This window comes from Mus caroli, chromosome 4 (assembly GCF_900094665.2).
Source record: "Mus caroli chromosome 4, CAROLI_EIJ_v1.1, whole genome shotgun sequence".
Lineage (NCBI taxonomy): Eukaryota > Metazoa > Chordata > Mammalia > Rodentia > Muridae > Mus > Mus caroli.
The window spans coordinates 59,922,520-59,948,264 of NC_034573.1; the positions used below are offsets into that span (position 1 = coordinate 59,922,520).

The 25,745-nt window shown below is 39.2% G+C and overlaps 1 protein-coding gene across 4 annotated transcripts in view; it reads right to left on the bottom strand.

The window, feature by feature from the left end:
* Astn2 (astrotactin 2) overlaps window positions 1–25,745 on the bottom strand; it is a 955,818-nt gene that overhangs the window by 547,631 nt on the left and 382,442 nt on the right. For all 4 annotated transcript variants that reach the window (XM_021160105.1, XM_021160104.1, XM_029476272.1 and 1 more), the window contains one exon: window positions 2,701–2,868. In XM_021160105.1, coding sequence (XP_021015764.1) covers window positions 2,701–2,868 — 168 coding nt within the window. The remainder of the gene's footprint in view (window positions 1–2,700; window positions 2,869–25,745) is intronic.

Below are 25,745 nucleotides of genomic sequence, written 5' to 3' on the forward strand. Positions count from 1 at the left end.
CTTTTGGCCCTGGCATTCCCCTATATTGGGGCATATAAAGTTTGCAAGTCCAATGGGCCTCTCTTTCCAGTGATGGCCGACTAGGCCATCTTTCGATACCTTTAATGAATTCTTATTCTGTTGTTTTGGCATTTGGTTTAAATGTTAGCCCAGTTTTCTTTATATATGATGCAAGATTCACTACTTTGACACAGTTTGTATCTGTCAGTCCCTACTTTCCCTACTTTCTCAACATGATTGATTCAGACATCTGATCGATGCCCAGATATTAAGAAATATCTGGCAAAAGTGACTGTTTAGCCATTAAAAATAGAATGTGGTGTACACATAGCTCAGGAGAGTGAAGAAAGATAAGAACTTAGGGGCACCTTCTCCACTAGCAGCCTGATATCTCTGCCTGTCTTCTGGCCAGTAGCTATAAACAGTTCAAATACATAATGATGGATTGAAAGTACCAAAACATGATTTAAAAATATATATTGCTAATTGTCTAATACTAACATATCTGCACTCTGTTTGTAATGAGGGACAAGAGGGCAATTACCTTCCTGACACATTACATCCTCCATAGTCCTGCAGAGTAAGTTTTAACATTTATTTCCTGTTTGGGTGGCAAAAATAATTTGTGATGTTCACTTGAAGAAGCTGTACTAACCCTAAGATGCATGCTTCTTAGGATTGTAGGTAAGTACAAGGCTGAGAGCAATGGTCAGGCAGGCAGGCTGGATCTAAACAAGAATCAGACAGGAGCCAAGGGAGACGGGGAGCCTTCCAGTATAACTATGATTTTTGTATGAGATGTCTCAATATATCATCCTATCCAGTAGATAAAGCATGGAAGGTGTATTGCAGAAGGCCCACCCATGGTTTTACCTTTTTATCACCAGGGCAGGACTGCTCGCTGCTATAATATTAGAGCATCAATACAGTCAGATCTCAGGAGCAAACCCAAGTGTTCATTCTCCACTTCTGGGTAATAGGTAGTAGTTTTCTTGAACTAATATTCACAGCTCTGCTGTTTATACCCCTCATCCAACCCTGACCCTCCATGGCATGCCAACTCAGGAAATGATGACTTGATTTGTCTCACCATTTAGACTGGAAAATTCGCAATCATCTTTGACTGCACTCCATTTCTCACATCTCATATCATAACAAATGCTGTCAAGCCTATACTACAGTCACCCAGAATCTGTTAATACCCCAGCACTTTCTTCCCTTCATCTCATGATCTAAGCCGTTACCAACTCTTGCCTAGATTACAGTAATAGTATGTTTTGACATCTCAGAAAGGATTTATTGCACAGCAGCCAGAGTAGATCAGTTAAAATGTTGGTCAGGACTCATGCTCATGTGTTCCTTTGCTCAAAAACATCCAATGACTTCCCATTTCACTGAAGGTTCACGTCATGCTATCAAAGGTCTGAACCACATTCCTCTCTCAAATACACAATTGTGCTGTATTTTGTACTCCTTCCTTCCACTCTAACCATCTTGGAATCCCTATCAGTGCCCAACAAAAATCCATTTATGAGTGTCTGCTGCAAAGAACTGATGTATGCAGGGCCTTCTATTTTTTGAAAACTATCAGAGTATCATTGTTTCATCTTTTCCTATTCTGAAGTACCTGCTCCCATAACACCTTCCCAGGGAACCTTTCTGTCTACGTTCTCCCCTACTCCAAGAATAATGTCTGTCTGTCTGTCTGCCTCTTATATATCTATTTCTATATCTATATCTACACACATCAACACATGCATGCATATGTTTGTCTAGTGCAGCACTGTCCAACATAACTTTGTAATTTTTATTTTAATCTCAGTTCTATAAGAAGCTACTCAGTCATACAGAGTCATGGAGTACTTAAAATTTGGCTAATGTGACTGAAATAATGAATTTTTAATGTTATTTCATTTAAAATAATGTAAAATAAACAGGCATATATGGGCTTGGGCTTCCATATGAGCCTGCAGATTTGCTGTTCCTTTCCATAGATATTCATATATAGATTACAGGAGGCAAAAAAAAAATTGCCTAAAATTATGCCTGGCGACAGGAAATTCTTTTTGGTTGGATGTGCAGATGAATACATGGAGAACATTCTGTATACTGTCTGTCTCATTTATTTAAAATTTAGTTTTTATTGTATAAACAACCATACTTTGGTGTTTTCATACACATATCATTCCACTTCATTTTTATTCATCCCCTCTGCTCACTCACTTGTGCTGTCCCCTTTCTCCCCTACCTAATATTCTTTCCTCTTCTGCTTTCTTGCCACATTATAGTCTATTATTTCTTATTAATTCCTTTAACCCCAAGAGAAAGCTTGTGTGTCAAGTACTCTTTTTTTTGTTGTTAGAACTGAATGATATACATTATCTTGTTGAAAAATATGAATATAAAAGCAAACAGGGCATGCACTTAGCAGTGTCTAATGGCATTCAGACAGTCTGCCATGCCGAGGTTGACCTCGGTGTTCTCTATGGCCTTTTCTACCCCTGAGCTTCTGAGGCTTTCTAAGAAGTACCTTCATTACCAGAGAATGGAAGAACATGGTTTAATAGATTGAACTGGCCGACCTTTCCATCAGGTTCTTTGCCAGTGGGTCAGCCATCTCTGATTAATTATGTGGAAAGACTATGGACTCTTATTCAATGCATACCACCCACATCTGAAGTCCCACAGCGCATGACTCACCAGTATCTGGGTCACAGAGCTGTTCACAGGCATCTGTCGTCCTCTGTCCACAGAGGTCTCTCACCCATGGCGAGGTGGCATTGATCTGGTAGTACAGAGACAGCTTGGCAGGGTTTAGCCAGTCGGAGATATCCAGGTAGCTTCCTTCACTCACCACAAAGCTGCTCCCTGTGGGTGAACAGAGAGCAACAGCTACTTTCTCCCCAGTGTCAGAATCATTACTGGTGCTACAGGAACAAAAGTACAAATAATCCAACTGCAGTTGATACATCTCACTTACCTAAGAACATTGGAAGAACTGTCACTCTGTGTCATTATGGTGACAAAGTCAACATGAAGCACTTCAGGCTAGTGGATAAGACTGTGTCCTGAGTTCAAATCCAAACTTTGCCCTTATAGACTACTGACTTCTGTGATAGTCATTTAGTTACTGTGACATTGGCTGCTTCATTTTTAAATGAAAACATTAAGGGGCACCACCTCAAATATTAGAATGAAATAGATTAATGTAAGGTGTATAGACAGTGGCTGACTCGTTCTAGTGAAAAATGATAATATTTCAAATGGAAAATTGGCTATCCCTGTTACCCCTACATCCCTTTGGGAAAGAGTGCACTAATGTCCACTACAGCCAAGGGGATGATATCTGCATGTAAAGTAAGAAATGTGAAATCAAGTCCTATTTCCCCTATTATGCCATATTTTCTGTGATTGTGGTTTTTGCAGTGCTGTGGTTCAAAACTAGTGACTCAGTGTATAGTAGGTAAGTATGCTATCGCTGAGCTATACTCTCAATCCTATTTATTTCATTCCAAAGGAGAAAATAATATAGAAATATTGATTGTAGTAGACAAAGACAGAGGAGTTTCCAAGGAAATTTCAAGACCCTCTAAGGAAAGATACTATACACACAAGCACAGATACTTGTGCACACACACACACACTCTCACACCCACACACGCACACACCCACATGTTGATGCAGTACTCAGAAGATTAAGGTAGTAACTTCCATGCCAGTATAATCTACACAATGAGTTACAGGTCATACCGAGATGCAGAGGGAGACTGTGTTCAAACACTGATCAAGCAAGCAAACAAATAAATGAACTTGATGTTTGGTGCTTGGAAAATACAGGAAGAGAAGCAGACAGTGTCTGAGATCAAAGGGTCATGTCAGGCTCTACTCAAATGGCAGGTATGAATCACCTCTGGTTAGATCTTTACACATGGGCCTAAATGCCAGGAGGGACTGATTTTTAAGGGGCTTTGTTTTCTTCATTCTTTTTGGTTTTTTTTTGTTTTGTTTTGTTTTCCAGTAGTTAGCCTGTTCTCCAATGAAGGCTTAAATATGTTTCTAGAACTTATGTAGGTCAAAAAGCCTCTAGCTTCCTAATGTCTGAATTGAAATATTCCTCATTAATTCATAAGAGATATCATATGTATGCATACATATGGTATACATTATCCATTCCAATGCAATTACTGTATAATTATACAGTGTTTACATATACAACTATACAAAGTCACATATGCTCATATGTATACCCAGTTTGAGGAGGCAAGAGACTCCTTCAGATTGGTCATAATTATTTTGTAAATGCTGAACACATGTATGCAGCAATCATGCAAATCTAAGGCTAAGCGTCAGAGAGTGAAAAAGTATGAATTTGAATAGGACTAAATAAGACTTAAAGAGTGGATCTGGAGTTGTGCTAGATGTATCAGCTTGTATTATGCACAACAAAAGATTGTTCCCTCAAATTAATATAACCAAGCTCCCTACCCTATTTACTTTCTCTTTGTCATATCAGGAAACAACAGTGACGATACCATAGTTTTTCCAGGGAAGAAATTCAAGTTTTCCAGAGAGTGCTCTGCTTTCAAGCACCCTTTTCGTTTAACAAGGGGTTATCTGTCAGATCATATTAAACACTGTTCTATGTTTGGACTCATAATGAATCAGACCATCCCATCTGCTGTAGTCTGGGAGGTCCAACAATCTGAGAACAAGGACTAAAGCTTACATTTCTTAACTCATAGGGATACACAATGCCTGTTATTCTATAGAAGGAGTACCATGTAAAAGCACAGGATACAACATGATTGTCAGTGTGAATGCCAGAAGCATCCATGTGAGACGGCAGGAGTAATGGGTGACATCATGCAAAGATAAGGAAATTACCATTTTAGAAGTTGGCCCTAAAGTCTTTGGCTACTCAAGGAAAAAAGAAAATAAAAAGAAACAAGTCTGTAGGATTCTGAATTTCAAACTTCTGGCAAGGAAAGCTATGTAAATCTCTCTGCAAAGCCACATTTCCCCACTCCCCCCCTGGAACAAAGCCCAAAGAGAGACATGTCACATGGGTCCTTGAGTAAGGCACTACACATCAGTATCAACTGCAGATTTTTCTTTTAAAAAAGCACAGTCATGCTGTTTAAATGGATAATTCTTGTATTTATTCTCACTAAAGACTGAAGGATGGATATTGAATTGTGTCCCAGGGCTGAGTTTGGTTAATCCTGCTGCTTCAGAAAAGCTACACAGTACTGTGATAAAGAGAACAACCAGCAAGATATGAGTTCAGATCCTCATGGTGTTACTTACTAGCTATATCCACTTTAGCAAGAAGACAATCTTCCAGTTGCTACATATAAATAGCATGGGGAGAGAGTCCCCCCTCCCCAGATGCTGATCTCGAGATTACATAAGACACTGCATCTGCCTTAGATCAGCAAGAAGACTCAAAGGCAGAGATTAGCATAGTAGTAATCCATTGGTATGGTCCTGTAAGGGAGTGGCCAAAGTAAAATGGCATGTCGGGAGAAGTTGAATTGCCATGGAGATGCAGAAAACCCTCCAATGATTGCACTCAACACTCTGGCAGTGGGTGTGTCTTCAAACTGGTTTCAAATAAAGAGAAACATTTATGCTTACGCATTGTCCAGTCAGGGCTTACAGGCTATCTCTGGGAAGGGAGCATAACCCTGGGTGAAAACAGCCCTTTACAATGGAGAGATGCTTATTCAATTAATGTTTAGCTGAGAGGAGCCAACCACTAATATCCCCTGCAATTGGGAGAGCTAGTGTTGCAGCACTTAATGGAGATAGGAATACAGCATCACAAATCCACTAAAGCAGATGAAGTCCTGGGTGCCCTGTGAAACTGACTAATGGGAGCAATTTTCATTATTATTTGGATTTCTTATGAACTTCAAAGCTCTACACACAATAACCACAGGTTTCAAATATGAGAAATATGAGTGAAAAATATTGGACTGAGAAACAGGTATTATAGACTGCATTTGAGTCTTTTTAGAGATAAATGTGTCATGAATATAAGAGTTCTTAAAAATTGATATTAGTGTCCTTTTAAAAACTTCAGGAAGCTGTCACCAATGAAGGATAGCCCCACAATGAACCAGATGGATAACCATTGCCAGACAGCAAAACTGACATCCTCATCTGGGACTCTCCAGACCCCAGAACTTTCATAAATACACTTCTGTTCTTTATAAGGCATTACCACTCTGACATTGTGTTTCAGCATCATAAATGGCCTCGTCAGTAGGATTATCTTTAACGTGAATATCTTTTGAATCAATATTGTAAAGAGATGTTCAAATGTTTTGATGCCAGAGGGGGGACTATTAGCCTTTGAGTGTTATGTTTTTTTCTTTCTTGAAATAAATGTGTTACATAATGTGCTCACTTCCAACAGTCTTTTAGGAGAGTCATTTTCTTCTTTTACAGAAGAATGCATGAGGTGCAGATGAAAATTGATCTGACCAATATGCATAACTACTCAGTGATAAGAGTGAAAGTTGAAAGAAGCATTTTCAGTTTCTAAAGCTATGACCTTCCTGGATGTTTCAGGTTGTATTGAGAAATAGGAGCTCTGGTAGGGGATCTCTTCTGTGGTCCTGTTACTCCTCCTCCAGCAAGCTGAACACTGTCTTTGGTGACTGTAGTGTACATAGTGCTGGAAGTGCTTTCCCTCCTCCAATGGACCATGCCATCTTACAAGGCATATATGGTGACTCATGAGTCCTTATCCACCTTCTCTCAGCAAAATACTTGTCACATGTTAAAGACTTAGTGAATGTTAAAGTGAATTAATGAAATCAAGTTCCATGTCTGATGACAGAGACCTTCAATTCAGTTCTTCCCGGGATTTTGAAGGAGACAGGCCATCTCATTGGTCCAGGTTAATTGTATTTGCACAACATGAAATGGCAGGCCTTTTAAGAGTCTCACAATGTTCAAACTAAACAACTGAACATCACAGTCAGGGCTCTTGAAAGAGGTGACTCACTTCAAGGGCTTGAGATGTGAATGAATAAAATACAGACCTGAGTAAAAGGGCTTTGTGAAAAGGAACAAGGAGACTCAAAGATCACGTTGTATCAGCAAGAAGGCGAAAGAGACTCCCAAGCTGAGTTCATTTGTCCAACACTAAGTAAAGTGCTCCCCAGATAAGACATACTCATGGAGTTAGGAAAGTGAGCTAGAGCATTAGAGAATATTTATGATCTAAATAATGTAGACTAAATATAAGCATAAACATGTACCATACAAACTGGAATATGATAAGGATTAGCTGAAAAGCTGAGTTTCTCCACTTTGGAAAGAACTGTTACTCTCAGGAAGTAGACCTGGAAAGTTGGCCCTTAACTTAAACTTATATGGAAAGACCAATCAGAAGAGGTTAAAGAGGGGGAGGATCAAGAGCTAGGTGCTTTGGTAGTACACAGCAGATTTCCCCAGTAGAACTGCATCTCTCAATCTTTGCCATATGCAGGAGGGGATTTCATCCAGTGTGTATGAAATACACCATGCCATCATTTCATTTAGCTGTGCCATTTTATACAAACTAACTAGCAAGGCTATACCAGACTCTGGTTGAATAAAATACAGTCCTTGACAACACCAGGGATGGAGGTCAGACATGCAAGTCTGGGGCAAACCTCTGTGCCTGTCCCTTGCCCTTTGATAATTATTCCATCTGGATTCTTCATTTCTTGATGGCAAGGACCATCCATTGCTTAAGTCATGATCAGCATAGTTCTTAGTGTGTGATGGAAGTTCAGAAGACATTTGGATTTGGGGAGAGAATCAAAGAAAAAAATACAAAATAGAGTTAAGAAGGAGGGTGCACTAGTGAGTTAAATGAGTGTCAAACAGCTCTCTGAATAAATTGCCACATTTTTATGGGAATGAAAACTACCTCGAGAGGAAATAAAAATGTGTTATTTCTTGTGTCTCATGTTTCCCTTATTTTCGTCTGGATGTCTGTCTTATTTTCTTGGCTTTAGATAAAAAGCCCTTCCTCCCTTATTGGGCAATGTAAGATTCCTCTCTGAGTTACTCATTTAGATCCTCCCAGAGAGCAATGACTCTTAAATGAATCTCTGCCAAAATCTCAACTTCAAAATGTCATGCTTCCTTATTTTAAATATATTTATATATACATATATACATATATATTCATTTTTCTCTCACTGCCTTGTGGGAATATACATCATCTAATTAGCCAAATGGATTTTCAGTTCAGCCCAATCATTTCCTTATCTAGAATCTGAAGCCAGTGTTGCTCAGGGGACTGTGCGGACACCGAGGTCCTCATTAACTCTGATCTTCAATTACATTGATTATAAGCCTGCTTCTGTAATTGTGCAGAATAGATCAGGGGTGAGCTGGGAAGCTCAGGCCACTCCATAACATTCTCTGAAAAGCCAGAGGCACAGCATCCCCCAAAAGAAACAGAATGCTACAGATGAGAACTAAAAATACCACGGAAGTAGGTATCACCAGACAAAAACTGCCTGGCGAGACAGGAAGCAGCTGCAAATTTCCTTTCATTTCACTGTGCCTTGAGCCAGTCCAATCATAGCCATGAGTAAAAGACTTCAAAACAAAGCTCTGGTCACACTGGTGAATGGCCAGTAGATGCTCTCCGTAAATAAAATGGAGGAATTGATCTTGTCCCCAAGGTTTCAGTGCCTTTGGTTTTTTTCCCTTTATATCTGAAATGATGAGAAGGACTCTCCCTTCCGTCACATCACAGAACCCATCTCTGTTGGATTCTCAGACCTATGAGAAATGTCCTACCTGGAGGTATGATAATGTACAAACCCAGAAGAAGAAATGAGGAACACATATATTATCAGCCCAGTGGGTACGTGAAGCACATGTCTACTCTGGCCCTTGTCCCAATTTACAGAGCCATAAGTTAATGCTGTCTACATTCCACCACCTACTATCCCTTGAGGAGTGGATGTATGAAGTGGGAAATCAAACAAATTTTGAGAGCTTTGTAAGAAAAAGCAAATTCAACCTAGGTGGTAGGGAGCTACTGGACTTTGAGAGCTGCAATATTATTGGGGACCAGTTTTCAAACAAGGCTCTCAGCAACTTATCTCTCTGTCTTTTTCTCTATTTCTGTGGGTTTTTTTTTGTTTTTTTGTTAATCTCATCTCCTAATTAATTTCTCTTTACTTCGGATCAAATGCAATCTTCTCACCATCACCTGCATGTTCTCTATCTGTTATGGGATGGATTGTATCTTCTTCAACTTTACATGATGCAGTTCTGACATGCATTGATTGAAATTGTGACTGCATTTGAACACAGGGTCATTTTTTATTTTATTTTTTACTTATTCACTTTACATCGCTCTCACTGCCCCCTCTCAGTCATCCCCTCCCACAATCCTTCTCCTATCCCTCCTCCCCTTCTCCTCTGAATGGATGGGCAGTCCCTTGCATATACTCTGACACTGGCACTTCAAGTCTCTGTGGGGCTAGGCACTTCCTCTCCCACTGAAGCCAGAAAGGCAGCCCAGCTAGAAAAACATACAATATAGACAGGCAACAACTTTTGGGACAGCCCGTGCTCCAGTTCTTCAGGACCCACATGAAGACCAAACTGAACATCTGCTACATGTGGAGAGGCCTAGGCCCAGCCCCTGTATATCAATCATGTGGTGGTTCAGACTCTAAAAGCCGCAAGGGTCCAGGTTAGTTGACCCTTTTGTTCTTCATGTGAAGTTCCAATCCCATTTGGGCCTGCAATTCTTTCTCCTATTCTTCAATAAGAGTCCCAAAGCTCCATCTTCTGTTTGGTTGTGGGTATCTATATCTGTCTGAGTCAGCTTCTGGGTGAAGCCACTCAGAGGACAACATATTCCTATCTGGAAGCACAACAGAGTACCATTAATAATGTTAGGGATTGGTGCTTGCCCATGGGATGGGTCTTAAGTTGGGCCAGTTATTGGTTGGCCATTTCCCCAGTCTGCTCACTCCCATGCCTGCATTTCTTGTAGACAGTATAATTTTTGGTTTGAAAGTTTTGTGAGTGGGTTAGTGTCTCTATTGCTCCACTAGGGTTCCTTCTTGGCTATAGGTGGTAGCCTTCTTTTGATTCCATATCCACAATCTAGTGAGTCACAGCTAAGGTCAATCCCATTTATTCTTGTGTACCTCCCTTATCTTATCTGTCTCATCCTGGAGATGCTATCCCCAATCTCCTCACCCCAATCAGTTGCAGATTTCCATTCATTTTCAAGCCCATCTAGCTATCTCTTCAGTCCTTCCCCACACATGATCTTGAACACTCATTACCCTCCCCATTACCTCTTGTACTAGCTGGTTTTGCCTGTCAACTTGACATAAGCTGGAGTTATCACAGAGAAAGGAGCTTCAGGTGAGGAAATGCCTCCAAGAGATCCAGCTGTAAGGCATTTTCTCAATTAGTGATCAAGGAGGGAGAACACATTGGAGGTAGTGCCATCCCTGGGCTGGTTGTCTTGGGTTCTATAAGAAAGCAAGCTGAGCAAGCCAGGGGAAGCATTCCAGTAAGAAACATCCCTCCGTGGCCTCTGCATCAGCTCCTGCTTCCTGACCTGCTTGAGTTCCAGTCCTGACTTCCTTTAATGATGAAGAGTAATGTGGAAACGTAAGCTGAATAAACCGTTTTCTTCCCAACTTGCTTCTTGGTCATGATGTTTGTGCAGGAATGGAAACCCTAAGACACCTCTGTAGGAAAGGTCTTTAAAGAACCAAAGTTAAAAGGGGAGACTTCATCCAGCACAACTCATGTACTTATAAGAAGACATTAATCACATATGTACATGGAGGAGGGACTATGAAGATGAGAAAAGAAGAAAGTTTTGTATCTGCCATGGACAGAAACAGCAGAAGAAATCAATCCTGTTGACTCCTTGAACTCTGAGTGCTAACTCCATAAATATGAGAAAACACACTCCTGATATTCCAGCCACTCTAACAATGGTACTTTATTAAAGCAATATTAACAAACTAACACACTACTTGCATCAAACTGGAACAATATTTCTTACATTTGTTCTGATTATTAGCCTTTATTTAATATCAAGGAACCCTAGGGATTACTTGTCAGGATAAAGTTTGAAATGCGTACAATAAAAAGCATAAAATGACAAAGCCAGTAATTGAAACTCAGTTCTATACAGGTATTTCTTGGAGATGCATAGAGTTCTAAATATAAACCTTAATTTGAACTAATCTCTTTGATTCCCCATGAGCCCAAACTGGTTCTAAATACTCCAGTATCCCTGGATAGACAAAAGAATATCTGTCCAGTAATAGCTAGGTTATAATATATACATATATTACGTGAATAAGATGCAAATGTTAAGGGGATGGAAGGGAAGAAGAAACTGAAAATGCCCAGGGATTATTTTAAAGAAGGTCATTTTACATAAAAGTCTGTATTGGCAGGCTCCTGAGAAAAGAAAAACTTGATTAAAATAGGAATACTCTTCTTGGAAATTATATGATGGGTGATAACTTTGTGATGTAATGAGAGCCATACATAATATTTAAAAGTAGTTCCCAAACTCTTACCTTTATTATTACCTAAATTTGCTTATTTTTTCTTTCCAAACTATGTTTTACTTGTGATATTTTAGCACCATAGATACACTGCATATCCACAATTGTGGGTTATTTACAATTTACTTTTACAATGCACAAAAGGAGTATATTTTATTACTCTCAAACTCTATTATCATTCTTCTGGGTATAAGATAATCCTCATTAAAGATGAACACTATAGTCAAATATTCTTTAATAGATAATGAATCTTAGGACAAAAAGCAGGGAGAAGATATGCTTTAAGATCATGCAAGGATTTGCTAAGTACCACCTTGTGTTGAACAAAGAGCAACAAGAAACCTCATATAGAGCAGTGGTCACCTAAACTTGTAATGAAGCTGAGAATTCCTGATGCCTATTGACCTAGCTATTGTCCTGTCAGGAGATGCATAACTCATGTGTCTGGGGTCACGTTGGTGACCATGTGGTACTTAGTACTTACACTTATTAATACTCCTAATGCTTAAAAAATTGCTAAACATACATGTTAATGTATTATATATTTAGTATTCTACAATTATATTTTTGTCATTTTTTAGTGTATACATCATTTACTGAATTTCTATAAAAGGAAATTTCCTATAAAACATTATACTGCATTACATATTAGCAGTCTACAAATACATCTCTCTTTATTCAATTTCTTGAATATATTGTTTTCTCCTAAGCTTCATTTAATTTTCTGATATTATGTCTACCATGGCCATATGAGCAACAATATATATTACACAAGCAACTCAGATATGTAAGAAGTGAAGCCACCCAGCTTAGTATAAGTATAATTATGACATTTGCATATGACTTAGCATGTATCACCATTATTAAGAAATGCATGACCAAAACTACCCCCTACCGCTAGGCCATACATCGGGGTTAGAACAGAGTCTAAGTAATGTGACATCAAAATTATAGTTGGTTGGAGTAATTTACATCTCCCAGCAAAAGCAACTCATATGTACGTGTGTGACACATCACAAAGCTACAAATCCCTTCTTTTGAGGAGAGGTCAACATTATAGGAGAATCACCTAAGCCCTCATCACTAGGTACATAGAGAAAAATAAACATAGAGATGGGGTGGCCAACGGGAATGTAGTGTTCTACATATGAAAACTGGTTGTTTCTATGTAGTTTTATTACTTTTCCAATACTCACTAAACATACATTTCTCTTAAGTGTCATGTGGCATTCCCTGTGGGCTTTGGCAATGTTATAAAAAACCAAAAGCAAACAAACAAACAAACAAACAAACCAAAAAAAAAACCCATTTTCTTTACTCCCCATTTCAAACTGCGATCAAAGTCTGGCTAAAATAGATTGTCACAGAATTCTACATGCTTTTATATGCCCTTGGTCTTGCTTCAAGTTGCTTTAGGGATGTTTGGGGTCTGGACAAAAGCTATTTGAGGTTTCATTATTTCAAAAGAGCATTTTCCCCAAGGTATATGACAATTTTGGTACCGAGCTAGGTAATGGAAAAGAACAAAGTCATAAAATGCTTCTTGTGTCTTTTAAAATCATTTAAATTATTAAGGAAATAATTTAATGCAACTTAGAAAGTAGCTATTATTCTCAAATTGTTTCTCCTTTCTTTCTTTCTTTCTTTCTTTCTTTCTTTCTTTCTTTCTTTCTTCCTTCCTTTCTTCCTTTCTCCCTTCTTTTTTTCTTTCTCCCCACTCTAGATTTCCATTAATACTTAATTGAGAATTTATGAGTCAGATCAAACCTAAATATTGTATTTACTTTGACCAAAATTTAGTGCCGTGGTTCTTAATTTTTAATCTCTCTCTCTCTCTCTCTCCATCTCTCTCTCTCCATCTCCCTCTCTCTCTCTCTCTCTATATATATATATATATGTATATATATATATACACACACACATATATATATACACATACACACATACATATATACATACATATGTATATATGTATATATGTATGTATGCATATATAATCTTACTATCTATTTTGGGGGCTGATGGGGATGCACATACTAAAGCATAAAAATAGAAGGTTGGGGCATCTTTTGAGAGTGGGTTCTCTCCTTCTAAAATGTGGGGTCAAAGATCACACTTGGGGTTTCAGCCTCAGTGGTAAGTGTATATTTACCCACTGAGCCATCCCATTTGTCCCAGATTATTGGTTCCAGAAGGAATATAGTAGGTATTGGCTTCTGATCACAGGAGCCCCTTTTCTGACTTTTATGACAGGGAAAGATCTTTTCCTTTGTGTTAGGTGAAAAGGTAAGACATGAGCATATACATGGAGTTGGGTGTGAGCTTTCTCAGAAACTAAAGAGGGGCAGCTCAAGGCCTGGTCTATCCCCTCCTTTCTGGCTATTATAAGAAAAATCAATTCTCTAAGCTTACTCATTTCTTTGTCTGCATTTGGGAATAAAGTTCATAGAGTTCCCAATGTCATTAAGTAAATTTCAGATGAATTATCTATGAATAGTATTGTCTTTGGGTAAAGATCTTCAGTGCACTATTCTTGGGAAATCCACACAGTAAGCAATGCATTTCTCTGTGTAATTAAATTTCTACCTATACACATAATGTATATGATTGCAAATACATGCACATATGTGTGCACTCATAAACACATAAACACACACACAAACACTAAACATAATTGACTATTATGAGTCCTGGAATATTTGCATATTTATTTGCCCATGCAATTCTATGAGTAATTATATTTTGTGGACACAATGAGTCCTGAATTTGCACAACAGAGTGGTCCTCCTTGGGACACTGCAAACCATTAATTTCATAATTTAAAAATCACCTTGCTCATACCTACTTATTTCCTGGAGGTGGACATATACCACATCCCCGTAACTAGTCCTCTTGCACAGTAATATTTCACCGTATTATCTTAGGTGATTTAGAGTCACCAAGGAGTGAAGGCTGTAGGAGTGACAGCAGATTCCAAGAAGGATGCCTGGTAAAACGTAGGATCAGCACATTTGGAAGGAAAGCAGTGAAAAAAAAATGTGTGGTTGAGGTGTGAATCTTTATGCAAGCAAGATCTTAGTGCATATCCTTGAACCACTCTGCATCTGCCAAGCTAGCAATGTTCCCTGTCCTTTTCCTCTTCTTTGTTTCTGTCCTCATCTTGTGAGATATTGCTTCCCTCTGCTCCCCTGAAGGAGGCCACACACATGTTAATGGCTGTTGGCAAAGGCAGCTCACAACTGTGAATAACCATATTAGCTTCTCTTCCCAAATTTGTTTCACTGCTACACCACGGGTTCAAACCAATGAACTGAATGAGACCCAAGGACCTGCATGCTTTTTTTTTTCCTTAGTGTGTGTGTGTGTCCATGTACATGTATATATTGCTATTTTTCTCTAGAGTTCTTGCCTTCTATACTTTTCTATCATCTGGAAAGCATTTCAGAGAAAAAAGCACAGATGTTGAAATCAGCAGCAGAGCTAGATCCAAATGGGGTCCCTTCAACTCAGCATTTTAGTGACTCTGGAAAGTGATTCATATTTCTTTTCTCAGCCTCTTCCTCCAAAAGAAAGTGAAGGGCATTTGCCATCCTGCATTTGCATGCATGATATGGGACTGTGTGTTCCTGACTTACTGAATGCATTTGTCAGATGGAAATGCGTACTGTTACTGATGCTGATCTTTAAATGACCTTAGAACTACATCAGTAGAATGGAGAATATGATTTGTATTTTCATTCTACAGACAGTGCAACTGAGGTGTCAGGACTTCACATGTACATATTCTGAAATTCACAGATACATTGCTAGAGATTGAAAATTATAGTGCACCCTACAGCAATAATAATGTTCAAGACTATTAGGCTGCCTCCTGTTCTTCTCACTTCAAGAAAAATCTGGCCACACACTACTAAAAAAAAAATTTTGTTTTGCTTTACTTTGCTTACATCAATAATTCATCTCTGGTTCATTCTCTAGCCACTGTACTTCTGAGGATGATGACTGAAATATAAATCATACTATGCTAGAACGAGTGCAAAGGGGCAGTAGGTGACATAACATTGTAATTGGTACTTAATATCTCCAAAGGCATGTAATATTTCCAAGAGATATTTTCTGGAAACTGGACAATAATTCAAATTAATGCTGAGCCTTAATCTAATTGTTTTATGATACTACAAAAGATTACATGAGGCAAAGCTTCCAAAAATCAGAGGCTTCAACAATCATGTTGATGGAACAGCTTTTACTGTCTGGCACAGATGAGAACAGCTGCCTAAAGATGTAATATTGGTATTTGGGGCAGCATAATAAAAGATATCTGTAGTTTATCCACTCTGTAGCATCCTCAGCTATCAGCTGTTCACCTGCTTAACCCTGCTATGAATTCTAGGAGTATTAAGGAGAGAAAGGATAAAATTTTTATTTGCAGATCAAACAGAAGACTCTAGAGCTCACGTAGGGCTTCTTGTGGCTGCAGTCTTTGTTTCTAGTATATGATGCATGAAGAATGAATTTGTTCTTTATGGCCTCAGAAAGACTTGGTAAGGGAAAGATTGAGAGCATCCAGCTCTGCAACCACCAGGACCAATGATTCTCCAGTGCTGCCATTCTCCATTTGTTCTCCTTCATACTCACTGCTTGTCTTTGTATGTCTTGGGGCTCTTGTTCTGCAACATGGGACAATAACAAGTACCACACACCTCTGTGCATGATGTCATACAGGGATGATTGTGATTCATAAGAAAGGTCAGTAGCCCAAGAATACTTAGTATCTTATCTCAGTATTGAAACATCCACACATAAAATGTAAATTTATAATGTATGCATGCATATTCAGGAAAAATTCCAAAAATCATATACATCATATACATATATGTCAAAGTGTCATCAACTTATCAGACAGGATGTAGAAATGTGAAAGAGGATGTATTTTATATGTATTCCTTGTGAATACTTATTTCACTCTTGTAATAATACTGATAGTGAGTAACGTTGTCCTAGTTAGAAAGCTGAGAAGGAATAAAAGTAAAGTTGAGATAAAGTTGTAGTATTGGGTAGATGGTTAAGTGGCCAAGAGGAGATCATTCTCTTTTTCAGTTGACAGAAATATATCCTCAGGCTGCTGTTATAACAATGGGTAGTGATCCCAATCAGGCCTCAGGGATTAATGGCACAATTGCTTTCTCTTACAAGTAATTTTCAGATACTCACCTCCTTATTTTTTGTCCACATATTCTGAAACATCTAGAGCCAGGAACCACCTCTATTTTCACTGGACTATACAAGGGCAAATTCTTCCTTTAACCTACAAGTGATTCATTGTGATAGCTTATATTGATTGCCAGTTTGATAGGATCCCCTAACAATCAGAAACACCTCTGAGCATGTCTGTGGAGGAATTCTTCATTATTTTAATGATGATGGAGGAGATTAAGTTACTTAGGGTAAGGAGATGCACTCTTGGCCAGTCGTCATGGATTGAACATAAAGGAGAAATTATGAGAATTATTATCATAGTTCTGTTTCCCCATGGTGACTACAATGTGACCAACTGCCTCAAGCACTTGTACCCATGCCTTCTCTGCTATGATGGGACATACATGTCCTCAAACAGGGAGGTCAAGTAAACTCTTCTCTTCTTAAATTGTTTTTGTCCCAGCAATGAAACAAGTAACTTAATTCATCTGATATTTTCCCTGATGGTCTGGAAGAGGCACTTTTCTCCTTACCACAATGTTATTTCCAAAGAATCTGGATTCAGTACATGCCCACTGAGTGTGCCACATGAGACAATATGTGGGCATTCCGGGGGCTTCTTCCATAAGAAGAGGATGAACCATATCCAACACATCTTTGACAAAATATCTTTTACTATAGTGTTTAGCAGTTGGCAGACAATCATTAAAACATTTTGAATGAATATATGAATGACAAATGGTGCCTCCATCTCACTGTCTGAAAAGTACAGTCTTAGATGTTATCAAATGGAAGCAAAAGAGAAAAATTGCATAGCTCCCCACCCGCATTCTCCCTGGCTTCAGTAGCAACACATACATGTACCTTAACATGCAATATCATACTTCATTCTGTAGAAACAGCTCTTCAAAATTCTGAAATAATCCAGAACTCTTTCATATCTGTGTGAGTTTATTGTCCACTTTGTGTTTCCACATACTTTGAAAATTATGAGGAAATTAATGCTTATCTTTTCTAGAAGTATTTTCAATAGTAATTACACATTATGTAAAGGTATATAATGTTTTCAAGAAGAGGGGGTACTCACGTATACTATGCCTTCATGTATGTACATTTTCACGCTGGTATCATAGATGAATTAGCTAAAGATAATAAACAAATGTGTTTGCCTGCCTTGTCCAATGTATGGAGATTTGAAACTAGAATCCTAAGCCTCATCCTCCAGCTTCTCTACTTCATGTCCTGTGATATTGAAAAGATAGCACAGTGTTGTGTTTAACTAGTAAGTGTGCTTGTTCCAATGGTTAGCAAATTTTGGGGCCACTACTTATGTGTCAGTCCTAGAGTTCAGCAAGTATCAGGAAGACAGGGTGTTTATCTATAGGAAATGTGTAGAGTTATGTAGATGGGCATGATAAAAGTCGTTCACCAACACCTACATGATTCCAACTATAAGCAAGTGCTCTGGAGGATGAAAAAAGCTGTTGTGGGTACTAAGCAAGATGTGTGTGTGTGTGTGTGTGTGTGTGTGTTCATGCATGTGTATGTGTGTATAAAGTAAGTAAATGAATGTATACACGTGTATATGTGTGTATATGTGTGTGTGTGTATCCTGCAAAGAATGTATGGTAAGCAAAGCTTCTGAAATACGAAATAGACTGAGGTGTTTTCTTTCAGAACTAACCGTCTAGCAAATGATTTTAACTAAACTAGCAGATGCCCAGGATATTGGGTATATATTTTTGCTTTCACTTTCAAGTTTAATTGTCCATTGTGGGGTCTTAGGAGTCTGAAAGAATACACAGTTCAGTAGCCAGGCTGTGATTTTGTGTCTCCACATTGAACCCTATGACATATACACAATTTACACAACAGGAATGGGTACTCAGGAAGGCACATGAAAGAACGAATAAAGTTCAGTCAATTTCACTTGTGTAAAGAACCAGTGGATGAGTTCTTTTTCTCACTGTGAAATGCATTTAGATGGTGAAGCCCTACTGTGTTTTTAGAGGGAGAGAGCAAATCCAAGGTAGCATTGAATAGCAGAAATATGGAATTAGGCAGCCAATGTTCATGTTCTGGCCCTGCCCATAACTCACAAAATGATAACTAGCCAATAAAATGGGCTTTGGTTATACACCTATAAAAATGTGGATAATGATCTCATAGGAATGTGGGAGGTAATATATGTAAATTAAATTTCTGTGTTTCAAATTACTCATGTTTAATGTAAATGAGGCAATATATGTAAAGTACTTAAAACACTACCTGACACATAATAAGTGCTTAATAAATGTTAGTGTTCTTAGTATTGCTACTGCCTACATATATTTGATAATTCTATCACGAAATAAAAGAGAATACAGTCTTGTTTCAATATAGTTTGGCAAAAACAAATACAATAACCAAGGCCTCTTGCTTAAGCAACATATTAGCTCAAGATATTACAGCACAAACAAAAGCCCATTCTGTGACTCATTTCTACTTTGCTAATTGCCTGCTCCTGCTCTGGACCTCAGCCAGGAGTCAGTCTTCAGCCTTGCCATGGATATACTCACATCAGCTCATGTGTGTGTGTAAGCAGGAGTACACAGCTCTTGCCATCTCCAAGGACTGCAAAGAAATGGCATTAAACGTGAGTGATTTGAAACAACTGAAATTTAATTAAAAACAAAATTAAAAGTTGTTCCAAGCTTGGCACTTCAGCCAGCAAGACTCAGAGGAAATTGCTAAGTGCTGCTAATAGCTGGATCCAATTCACAAGCCTCCACACGAGTCAGAGGGATCAGAAAAGATGCATACCTTTTAGATGAAACAATTAAAAATCACTTCTGAGAAATAATCACAAACAGTATCCCAGGGTAAAAAGGACCATTAGTCGATGCTGTGTTTCTCTTGGATATCCTCATTTTCATTATGGGAAAGGGCACTGAGATTTCTAGTAGCATCCTCTGTGGCAACACAGAAGTACAGGGACTTTTAAAAACGGCACTGAGCAAGTTCGAGACGGTTGAATTCCTTTGAAGAGTATTTGGCACAGGCTGTCTAAAATTCTACCTGACCAAATTATTCAACCTATGGAATTCTAGATATTCATGTGGCCTAGTATAATTCATTTTCTTCAAGGAATAGGTCTCTGAAGACCAAGGTCAGCTGGACGCTGGTCACAAAGAAGGTTAAATGCACTGGGCACTCCATGAGATGGGTGGTAGTCTAAGCGGGGACTGCGCATTTGGTCTAATTCTGAGACATTGCATTTTAAAGCAAGTCTATGAAATTCCTGACTCCGAGGGAAGCATGGAGCTAGCTGGAGAACTTGAGCTATGCCTGCAAGAAGGAAAATGCAAGAAATGATCGGAGGCAATGAGTTAAGAGTGGTGGGGAGAAATAAGGAGCCCATGACCGGAACTGGGGTGGGAAAGTTTCAGATGAGCATTAGCATCACAAGAGCTGCTTTATGCAGCTGAACTTAGATGCATCTGATCAAAACAGATGGTATGTGTCCCTGACAATGGCCTGAGCTCTAGTTCTCATCCTCAGATCTCTTGATCATATAAAAGGCAACAAAGATACCTCTTGCATAGAAGAGCACAGCATGTCTACAACCAACTTCGTTGCATCAGCACCAACTATGATGATCATATTTATTATTCTAGCCTTGCAGCCATTCAGATGGCTTTAGACTTCTTGTTTCCTCGTCCTGGGCACATTTCTCTTTTCACTCCTTGATATCTGTTTAAATGCTACTACCTCTTAAATGGGGTCTTCCCCGTGATACACAGGAAGTACCAACGCTTTTCTTGCTCCTGGATTTAATTACACTCACTGCTACAACTGTTGACTTCACCACTTTGAAAGTCTGCTTCGATTTTCACTTGGTGAGAAGGAAAGCAGCCTGAGGGCGGGACCAGTTTGGCCTGCTACAGGAAATCATCTCCATTTCCCCACAATACACACGGGACATGGAGGGTTTACTATATGAGCAAGTTTTGAATGATTAGGTAAGGTATTAAAGGTAATACTCCTACCACACTTTCTGGCGTTTCAGAAGCACATTGAGTCTTACAAGTTATTCTCCCCCTCCTTTTAAAAATTAGATATTTTCTTTACTTACATTTCAAATGTAATCCCCTTTCCTGGTTTCCCCTCCGAAAATCCCCGATCCCCTCCCTCTCCCCCTGCTCATCAACCCACCCACTCCTGCTTCCTGGCCCTGACATTCCCTTATACCGGGGCATAGAACCTTCATAGGACCAAGGGCCTCTCCTCCCATTGATGACCGACTAGGCCACCCTCTGCTACATATGCAGCTAGAGCCATAAGTCCCACCATGTGGTTGGTGATTTAGTCCCTGGAAGCTCTAGGGGTACTGATTAGTTCATATCATTGTTCTTCCTATAGGGCTGCAAACCCCTTGAGCTCCTTAGGTACTTTCTCTAGGTCCTTCATCGGGGACCCTGTGCTCCATTCAATGAATGGCTGTGAGCATCCACTTCTGTATTTGTCAGGCACTGGTGGATGCTAACAAGAGCTTGCTGACAGGAGTCTTATATCGATGTCTCCTGAGAGGCTTACCAGTTATTCTTCAGAATATCAGACAATATGTGTATTTAGATTCCTAGTAGTAAGTGGATCTATGTGGGGGCGAGACAAAAGATAGAGGATTGAAAATGAGACCACAGGCTTCAAAATGCAAGTTTGGTATCTTTTTGGTGACCTTGAAATATGCACTATGCTTCAGTATGTTCTTTTGCATACATGCATCTTATGGAGGCACAGGGCATGAGGAAACACGTGGTCTTGGGGGTTGAAGCAACAGGTTGAGGGGAGGGAAAAGCTAAAGGTGGTTTGCTTTTGCTCAAGTCATTCTCACTTTGTCCTCAATTTCATTGGAAGAGAAGCTTTTGTGTTTAGTCACACTTATGTTGTGTAAGAGGCTGCTTAGGGCAACCTCAGTTACCTATCTTCCAACCTTGGTCCTTACAGAGTTTGAAACCACGAAGCTCATGTTTACTTGGCTTGTTAACCTTTGGGGTTTAAAAGTAAAGTTGCAATAGTGACCGTAATCACAGTAGTGCTACTGAATCTTGCAGACTTATCGTATGGCTTTATTTATCATCTTGAACGGGTGAATGGATGTACATATACAACTACTATTCCATACTGCATCCGATGACAAAATGTGGTAGTTATAAAATGAGAGGAAAAAAATCTGTGCTTGAAGTTAGTGCACTTTAGTTTGAAAACACTTTATAAGAGAACATCATGAGCCTTGGAGCTTAAATTCATAGGAAGTTTGGAGGGGGGGAGACTCAGACAAGGATGGCCACTATGATCTGAGCATCACAGATATTTGTCTACATGAGCTGCATGTCGAAGAGGATGTCTAGGTGAAGTGTAGGGGCTAGCAGATTGATGCAGGAGAAAAGTACTATTTGCAAAGGAGAAAAAGAGAACCCAGGGTTTCAGGAACTATCCATTGCATGCAGCTGGAGTGTGTGAAGCAAAGCATTATGTGTGGAATAATCACAGAAGAGACTGAAGATGATTTCCTGTTCTAATAGTCTATAATTTAGAAAATTGCCAAGCTAGTTTCTTGGCGGTATGCCCACCATGTGCCTTCACCCCTGTGCCCATCTGCTTGCTTTTAAGGTGGTAGAAGCTGCCATTTTTAATTGATTCCATATTTCAAAAATGACATCAGGTCCCTAGGTCTCCTCTTAGGCTTCTGATTCTAAGAAAATATTGGTGCCCAGCCCACTAGTGCTGCATGTAAGCCTCTTCAGGAAGTATCCATCTCTGAAAGCTTCATATTCGTGAGTCAGGTCAGCACCTTTGCAGGTTCTGAGGACTGAAACTCTCTCCATTCTCCAGCCTGGCCCAAATACTAGATGGTTAGATAATATTCCAACCATTCAAATATTCAGCAGAACAACCTTCAAATATCTCACAAATTCATTTTGCTCACTCAGTACACTGACATCTTTTACTAACAATTTTCAGCCAGCCAGGGCTTTAAAGGTCCTAATACTATGTGTTGTTCATAGTTGCTTACATTTCCCCTTTGTGTTGCTTTCACTCATTTCCTTCTAATGTGGTCAAGGGGTTGGCATCTGATTCTTGATCTTGTTTAAGGAAGGTGGTGCATGAATGGAATCAATAATAGCCGATGCTTGAATCTATCCCACCACAGGCCTGGCTCTTGAAGCTAGTGATGGTGCATTCTTGACAATTACACTGAATTTTGGTATGTTTGGATGCTCATATTTACTAAGAACAAGGCTGGAGATAGGATTTGAAGCCACATAGTTTGGCGTTTGTACTTTAACTTTTGACTACCAACCTAGCAACTGACAAAAGGGAAATTATTCAAGCTGCCTTCCTCTTCCATAGGACATGAATTTACAGTGATGGGGAGAGAATCTAAGGCCTTATGAGTGCCAGGCAAGGACATTACCACTAAACTGTATAGTTCAAGACAGTCCTTGAGATTATAACACTGATACCTAGATGCCGAGGCCCTCAAAGATCAAGAAGGTATATGCCATCTCTGCTCTGGCTCTTGTCCCTCTGGCCCTTTAAATGCAACTAGTTTGTTCTTTTCTTGTTGTAGCTCTAGCTGTATAGCACTCCCTCATTTTCATTCTAGGCTCTGATGCCCCTGTTCAGTCACTGATATATAGAACAATTACAGCAACATTCGGTCGGCAGAACTGCTAGCTTCAATTTTTTAGTCTCAAGACCCTTTTATACACTATCCTCAAATATTTGGGACTTTATATGAAAGTCATCTTTCTGCCTTTAAAAGTAGCATTGTTAGAAACAATTTGCTAAATATTATATATATCAAATGAGAGTACTCCTTGGAGTGGTTTATTATGTCTGTCCCCATTTCACAGATGAAGATTATCTTAACCGAAAGCAATTAAATTACTTCATGAAGGCTATATAACTATAAACATTCATACTCAAGTACTAAATGCAGGAAATGTTATTCTATAGCTTAGACTTAGCCAAATTAGGTAATGAATAAATAACTTTTGAGCAGAAAAAGAAATTCAGATCATATAACAAAGGAAGTCAACTTAGAATAAGGGAGTGGTGATGTGGCTAATAAAAGGTAACATTGTCAATGCTTCCTGCTTGCAGAACACTGTACTGACCCCTTTCCTGCTGTCTCATTTAATTCTCACAGTTCTACAGATTAAGAAATGAGCTAAGAGCATAAGTATCATTGGTTTCATCAACAAATTGAGAAATCCTACTGCTGGCTTTTGAATTAAGATATGTATTGATTTTAACTCTAGAGCTTGAATTCTGAATTGCACACAAAAGTGTGTGTGTGTGTGTGTGTGTGTGTGTGTGTGTGTGTGTGTGTGTGTGTGATGTGAGTAAATGTTTGCCTGAATTTATGCCTGGTGCCAATGAAAGCCAAAAGAGGGTGTCTGATCCCCTAGACCTCGATAGTTGGAAGCCATCATGTGGGTATTGGAAATTGAACTTTAGTCCTCGGAAGATGAGTCACTGATGTTTACTACAGATCCATCTCCTCATCTCCTCTCTCTCTCTCTCTCTCTCTCTCTCTCTCTCTCTCTCTCTCTCTGTGTGTGTGTGTGTGTGTGTGTGTGTGTGTGTGAGTGTGTGTGTGTGTATGTGTGTGTGTAATGTATATGTATGTATGTATGTATATTATTTGTATAGTATTTGTTTTCTTTCAGGAATTCATGGACGTGTGTGCCAGCCAGCGGCTGGTGTCAGGTATTACCTTCTAACATATTTTACTTTATTTTTCTGAGAGAGTCTCTCACTGATGTCATAGGTCATTGGTTTTTATAGACTTGCTAGCCAGCCAGCTCCCGAAATCTTTCTGCCTCTGCTCCTTCCTCAACTCAGGTTACAGATGCAAGGAAGCATGCCCGACTTTTCTAGGTGAATGTTAGGGATTCTAACTCAGGTCCTCGTGCCAAATTGCCAGTCACCTTCTCCACTATATCACCAGCTGCTAGATCTTCCCTTTAACGAGTATTTTATCATACATAAAACATACACCGTAGCAGGTTTCACTATAACATTTTCATGCATGCACATATTTCTTCACACACTCCTTTTGTGTTGCTCTCAGTTTGTTTTCTCTCCCTCCACATCATTCATTAAAAAAAAAAAAGTTCAGTTGTTCCAACATAGCCATTTTTAGGCAAGAAGTTGAATACTGGGCCTGTGTGTTACCTCAAGTGATCAAACACATGGCTAACATGAAAAAAGGCCTTAGATTTGAGCTCCAGAACTATAAATATGGGGCTTCCCTTTCAGTCTGGCTCTCTCCTGAACTCTCATTTACACTCAGACGGAGCCCCAGCCTCCATACATTTTTTTTTAACCTGGACTTACCACACCTTCCTTCATGTTGCCCCCTTTAGCTGGAAGACCATTTATCTTCTTCTTACCTCTCCCATCTCATTACTAAAAGAAATACAGGCCTTGTCCCTAAATCCCTATCCATCCTATTTCAGTTTATGGTGTAAGGCCCTATTTTTGTCTAAGGGTAAATAACCATTCTTCCCTGGCAACCCTGCAGAATCTTCTTTTGTGTCCCACTGGTTTTAGATTAGTCAGTTATTATAGTCTTTAAATATGCTTTTCCCAATGCCCACCGAAAAGATGATGTCATTGAGGGTAGGATTAGCACTTACTTGACCAAGCATTTTTGAGAATTTTTATGCATTTCCCTAATTTATATTCATCACTCCCCTGTAAGGGAGGAATTCATGGTTTTAATTTTAAAGACAATGTATTTTAAATTGTCTTGTGACTAGAAGTATCAAGACTCTTTCAATGGACCATCTAGAGACTGCCATATCCAGTCCCATAATCAGCCTCCGAACGATAACACCATTGCATACACTAGCAAGCGTTTGCTGAAAGGACCCTGATATAGCTGTCTCTTGTGAGACTAGGCTGGGGCCTAGCAAACAC